The 6,910-nt window shown below is 31.9% G+C and overlaps 1 protein-coding gene across 1 annotated transcript in view; it reads right to left on the minus strand.

Annotated features, from left to right (window-relative positions):
• Positions 1–6,910, minus strand: part of LOC106874390 (uncharacterized) — a 280,957-nt gene that overhangs the window by 150,639 nt on the left and 123,408 nt on the right. The window contains exons 64-68 of the mRNA XM_052968226.1: positions 6,508–6,633; positions 5,166–5,354; positions 3,584–3,712; positions 3,238–3,423; positions 831–992 (exon numbers count right to left, since the gene is read on the minus strand). Of these exons, the coding sequence (XP_052824186.1) occupies positions 831–992; positions 3,238–3,423; positions 3,584–3,712; positions 5,166–5,354; positions 6,508–6,633 (792 nt within the window). The remainder of the gene's footprint in view (positions 1–830; positions 993–3,237; positions 3,424–3,583; positions 3,713–5,165; positions 5,355–6,507; positions 6,634–6,910) is intronic.

The raw sequence follows: 6,910 nt of genomic DNA on the forward strand, positions 1-6,910 counted from the left end.
GTGTGTGTGTGTGTGTGTGTGTGTGTGTGTGTGTGCGTATGTATTTATGTATGTGTGTGTATACATTAGGACCTCTAAAAACAAGTTCATACATCTGAAGTTCATATATCCAAAATCTACTGTAATGCTTTAGAGTGTGCTTCTTTTTCGGATATACAAACTACTGACGATATTTATGTATGTGTAGAGACAGACACAGACAGACATGTTTAAAAAATATTCACTACAGTACATTGTTGTTGTTGTTGGCACTCCGTCGCTTACGACATCGAGGGTTCCAGTTGATCCGATCAACGGTACAGCCTGCTCATGAAATTGACGTGCAAGTGGCTGAGCACTCCACAGACACGTGTACCCTTAACATAGTTCTCGGGGATATTCAGCATGACACAGAGTATAGCAAGGCTGACCCTTTGAATTACAGGCACAACAGAAACAGGAATTAAGAGTGAGAGAAAGTTGTGGTGAAAGAGTACAGCAGGGTTCGCCACCATCCCCTGCCGGAGCCTCGTGGAGTTTTAAGTGTTTTCACTCAATAAACATTCACAACGCCCGGTCTGGGAATCAAAACCACGATCCTATGACCGCGAGTCCGCTGCCCTAACCACTGGGCCATTACGCCTCCACACTACAGTACATAAACTTACACAAACACATACATGCACAAACTTCACTTATACACTCACATACACACATTAGTAATGAATTATCAAATAGAAAAACAATGCTTTTCTTAAAACCAGAAAGTGTAAGTAATAAATAGTAGGACAGATGCAGACTTTTAATAGAAACGTTTCTATTATTGCGAAAGACTGACAAATGTTACTTACAGTGAATTCATTGACAGTGGATTTTGTAAGATCTCCAGCAACAAAAATATTTCCGTTTGATTGCTCTACATCGAAATATTTTGAAGCTTGATTTTTAGAACCAATGTTATTTGGAGTAGAAGGTAAATCCTCTATTTTATAAGTTATTTCATTATGTGGTGCCTGTAACAGAAAATTTAGACAAAATTATTATTTTGATGCTCCTTTTGTAGTTTTTGTTTTATATTTTGTACGGCTGGGTGCAAACTATGAACCTGAGGTGGTATAAGAAACTATAGATCTAAGATTGTATAGGAAAGATGTTACTTGATTGACAGCACTCTCTGTTGTATGTCAACGTTTCCAAGCAAATTTATGCAATCTTCTGGATTACATAAATATTATTGTTGCTTGGAATACAAATGGGTGGTGAATTTTTTTGCTCCCTTCTACATGTGTTCTGATGCTCCTATGTTCATGAGTATTAATTTGGTCTTCATACTTCATATCCTATTGATTTTGATCTCAAGATCTTTGTACTCAGCTTCTCTGTAACTTTCATAAAGGGATTTCTTTTATAAGATGTTGCTGTGTCAATAAGGATACACCTCCTTATTGTAAATATGCATGTAGTGGAGGACTCTAAATTCCATCACTGAAGTGCAGATAAGTCCACTATGTGGCTTTGTACAAAGGGCTTAGAATAGTAGTTTACTGCTACTGGGATGCAAGCTGGGGCTTGAGCAACCCCAGCTGGGTCAACTGGGAAAAGGAGTCTTATGTAGATAGTCCTGAAATCACCTCAGTAACATCCCTGACAATGCATCTCAGAGCATCTCCAAAATGCATCTTAAAACTAAACTGATTTCATTAGTGATAATTGTTAATTGCATTTTGCTTCCAAGCTAATGAATTTAACAAAGATTACATGAGTGTTTAAAGTAATGTAATCAGTCTTTACTACTTTTTAATAAACTATGAAGAAGAAACTGAATATTCAGAACACAAAAATTATAGACAACAATGGCAGTATAAAATTTCAAGTGTGAATTAATGATGAGATTTTATCTGGAGGAAGACTAGATAGTTCTCAAAAAAGCTTGAAGAACCATACAACTAAATTATTATGATGGAATTACCCAAATTGAATATTAAATTTGTATCATTTGACAGATGTGTAGAGTTTTCAGATGTGTAGACCAAAAGAAACTGCAGCTAACAGTATTGAAACAGAAACAGCACTCCCACAATTAATATAAAAATATCTTCAAAACATCACATCATGCAAGTTAATTCCTTTTAACTATTTGACTACGTCTGAAGTTAATTTTTCTAGGGAAACAACAACATTGAATCGATCAAGTGACTAAATTGCCTTTTTCATATTATTCAAAATTTCAGTTAATCAATCTTATTAACATGATCTTCCTTTACTTATTGCTCCTAGAGGATTTTTTTATCTACTAATTGCATGGATAATCAGTTATTTAAGGTTTTTCAACTCACTATTTTACATATTTATGATACAACTGTATTTGCGTTCAACAGACAGAATATTACCCTGAGATATTTTATCTCAGCCAAATTGGTCATATGCATATCTCTTATCAACATATATTTAAAGATTATAATAATCAACAATATCTTTCTGATAAATCCTATACTGCATGTCAAAAAATCAAGGAAAGCAAAATTATGATAAATATCAAATATTGAGGAAAAAAGTTAGATATTTAACAAGTTAGTAAGAATGTATTGACTACATTCAACTTCGTAAATACTTCACCTGAAACCTTGTTAATATGTCTCACTAATTCCTCTTTGTCTCTCATTTAGACTATTCACAAATGTATAAGATTTAGATTGTTTACAATATATGAAAGAAAGTTTAAGTCATCTTAAAGATTTTGATTGCTGAATTGGATAAGTCATTTTAAAATATCTTGAGTCAAATATTCTATTTATATTTACAAATATTTTTGAGTTGAAGTAAGTTATTAGTAAGCTTTCAACCTTAACATTCATTAATATAAGATACTGCTAATATTTTTATGTATATGAGAAAATAATGTAAGAGCAGTAGTTACCATAGCAGATACAGAAAAAATATAGAACAAATAACACAGAGCCTTAAAATTATGTTAGCTTCAATACATGCATTATTATTCAGTATATTACCTTGTCACCTTTATACTTTTAACAATTTATTGAACAGCAAATATAATAGGGAAATGTTTTATATTTTATAATAAGAGAAGTAAAGAAAAGTACCGTTGAGTGTAAAGCTCATGACAAGAAAGAAAAAGTAGGTTTTAACATTTGTTAAATGTAATGATGATAAAATGAAGCAATTGGGGGAAAAAGAACCACAAAAGTTAACCATATTGTATTTAGAAACATAAAAAGAATGACATAACATTATACTTACATGTTTATCAGTATCTTGAGCAGTCACTTTTAGTATAGTGGTTCCAATATCAATATTTTCTTCAATATTCTTTGTGTAACTCACTTGTGTAAAATAAGGTGGATTTAAATTTCGCCTTATAGTAATCCTAGCTAAAACTGTTGCTGATTTGGCTGGTCTCCCATTATCAAAAGCGACAACACGTGCCTATAAAAGAAAACAAATGCATTATACACAAGAAAATCTAATGAATATGAAGTGGAAATATGCATGTAGAAGTTCCTTCAGTTTCTTTAGAAGGAACAAATCAATAGGTACTTATGAAAATTGTTCAAATTAAAAGTATTAGCAGTATTTTCAAACTCACTTGAAAATAGGGAATGTTATCTGCTTCAAGGGATGACTTCACTTTGAAAATTCCATCCTGGAAATCAAAGTAAGATGCAATGTTTCCATCACCAGTAAGTCGGTAGTTGACTGTATTAAAGGCGGGGTCCTGAAAGACAGAATTAGGATTTGTATAGAATTAGGATTTGTATAGAGTATATAATTATTTTGTATTTAGCATAAATAGTCATCAAAACATTTTCATTTACATCTTATTCACTGCACAAGAATTGCACATAATTCTAATAATAAGGAATATATATATTATGGACAGCTCCTTATTCACATGGTTAAGGGGAATACTTGACACCAAGTGGCTACAAAGAGGCCAAAATGACACATTTGAGACAACAATGGGCATCAGCAGGATCAATGTTGAAATAAGATGCAGGTGGATCAGACACATCCTCAGACAAGATCAAGAAAGTGACTGTATGGTGGCACTAAAGTGACAGCCTGAGGGGAAAAGAGCAGCATGGTACTCTAAAACCACAAGGAAAGGAAACAAGAAAGGTAGAGAAACTGGAATGTGAACATAACAGGGGCAGAAAACAAAGCTGGTTGGAGAGATCACATTGCAATCTTATGTGCCTCATGTCACAAAGAGAACAAACAAATTAACTCCTAGCAGCTGAATATATTTCCTATTATTATTTAGTTCATCAGGTGTAATTAGTTTAATTCAATTTTAATTCATATAGTTTAATTCAATGTTCTTTTTTTCCAGTCATCAACCAACATCATGTTTTCAAACACCTTCCTCTCTTTCCATTCTACCTACCTCAACAACTTCTTTTCTAGTCTTCCTTTACTCTTTCTACTTGATGTTTGCCTATGCTTGGAAATATTTGCTAAAGGTAATGTCATGGTATTGTAATTCATGACCGACTACTTCATTATATAGATTTTAACAATTAGCAGAAAAGTTTTGTAATTCTCAGTTTTCCAAATAATTTGTTTCTTATTTATTTGATGATGTTATTGAAATGTAAAAGAACTTTCTTTAATATTCTTTTTCAAAAATCATGATCTTTTTCTCACTTTCAGCATCTAACATCCATACTTTATGCCTGTTTATTGCTCCTAAATATATTTTTTTAGTTAGTTTAATTCAGAGGTTCTCATCTGGGGTCCATATGGCCTCTGAGTGTCCATATAGATTTTTGGGGATCCATGCAATAAAATAGTATATTGGAGATCCACAATAGTATTTTAAGGGCTCTGAAAAAAATTGCTTTAGATGTCTTTATTGGTATGTATTGTAAGACACAGCTAGGTTTCTTTCTCTAATATTTTACATAGTTCAACCTACACAATTTAATGTGTGAACAACAAAATAGTAATTTTTCTATAAAACTAGGCTTGAAATAGGAAATGGTTATGGGGGTCCACTAGAGTGAAATAGTAATCAAAAGGGTTCGTAGGTAAAATATGGTTGAGAACCTCTGGCTTAATTACATTACACAAAATTTAAGCTTGATATTACATGAACAAGCAGGGTACAAAAATCGCCATTAAATTGTATTGATAAATTGATAAGAATATCAAAACAAAATACTTACAGTATCTTTGTCAGTAGCTGATACTTGAAGAACTGTAGTTTGTAGTTTAGTGTTTTCATCAATTTCGACATTGTAACTATTCTTCTGAAATTCAGGTGCAAATAAATTTTTGCGCACAGTTATTTCAACAGTAGCTTCTTGCAAAGCAGACCTTGGCGGGATACCATTATCTTCAGCTAAGACACCGAACTGCAAATACAAAGCCAACATATAAATCAGTTAAAAATGCAAAATTAAGATAAAATCAAAATATATTTTTTCAATATAATGATTATAATAATAAGCAGGAAATGAAGAGAGTTCATAAGACATGTGCATTTAGTATTCTTTAAATGGTTTGAGCTAGATGAAGATTATGTGTCAAAGGCCAATGCAGGTTATCTGAGATTAATTAGAACTTAAAGACTGATGTTCCTCTTGAACAGTTGCTTGAAAAAACATAGGCAAGGAAAGGTTACCTGAGGATCAATGTTCAGGGGGAAGAGGAAGGAGTTAATGTGGTTAATCTAGGTCCAGTGGGAGATACAGTATGGAAACAAGAGCAAGACATGAATGACTCATGAAAGCTTGAGTGGATGTAACACAAAACCAGCCAGTCCCAAGGAGGAAAGGAAACTGCAGCAGCAGTAAAAAGATGCAGAATGAGGCTACATCCTGCCTGAGAATTATAAGTCAGAGTGTGTTCATGTTTGACTTCATGCCAATCAGTAAAGGTGGAGAAGGCTTTATCATATTTGAATTAATATTCTCACATTATCATATCAAACATTATCATATTTGAATTAATTTTGAACTATCACAGTAAAGTATAGTCATCATCATAAAATATTGTTTTAAATAACTAACAACAAAATATTACAAATGCTTATTTTATTAGTAAAAGAACAAAAGGCAATAATCAAATCTAATACATTTGCTTGCCATCAGAAACAAAGAAGTATTAATGATCTAGTATACATTAAAACAAAAGAGAATAATTTGATTCCTTAAATAACTTCTTTATGGTTGTCCAAACTGCAAGAAATGGCAGCAAAATTTCTTCAAATCATAACCTCACATTCTAACACAGGAAGGACACATTTAACAACACAGTCTTAGATATACAAAAATATGGATAATTATGGTTGGAACACATTTAATCATGTCTGTACAATTATGTATTACTTGGGTCTAAGCAACAAAAATATGGATAAAGAATAATTTCTTATATAGAAACAAAGTCTGATATTTTTTTAGGATGATGGATTCAGTTCAGCAACAAGTTAATTTTAATCATCAGTACTTACCATAACAACCTAAAAAGTATTGCAATTAAATTGTAAGGTCAAATGTTCTTACTTACAGTGAGAGTGTTACCAGTGATATTGGTCAATGATTTTTGCAGAATAATATTTCCGGTCATCTCATTCAAATAGAAATATGAGCTAGCTTGGTTGTTATTTGGTCCAAATGAATATCTGATCTTTTGCTACACAGAAAAAAAAAAAAAAAGTTTATTTTAGCAATGAAAGCTATGTAAGGTTTCATTGTTTTGTAAATACTTGGTACTGTTGAAACACACATTTCTAATTTAGAAATATAAAGATTAAATTTTTCTGTACACTTAACATCTAAAGATTATGTCTATATCAAGTAAAGTGTGGCTATTTTCGAAATATTCTCTGTAAACCTGGTGTTTATTCTATTGATATCTTTTGCCAAACCATTATATATATATATATATATATATATATATATATATATAT

Source organism: Octopus bimaculoides, chromosome 5 (assembly GCF_001194135.2).
Source record: "Octopus bimaculoides isolate UCB-OBI-ISO-001 chromosome 5, ASM119413v2, whole genome shotgun sequence".
Lineage (NCBI taxonomy): Eukaryota > Metazoa > Mollusca > Cephalopoda > Octopoda > Octopodidae > Octopus > Octopus bimaculoides.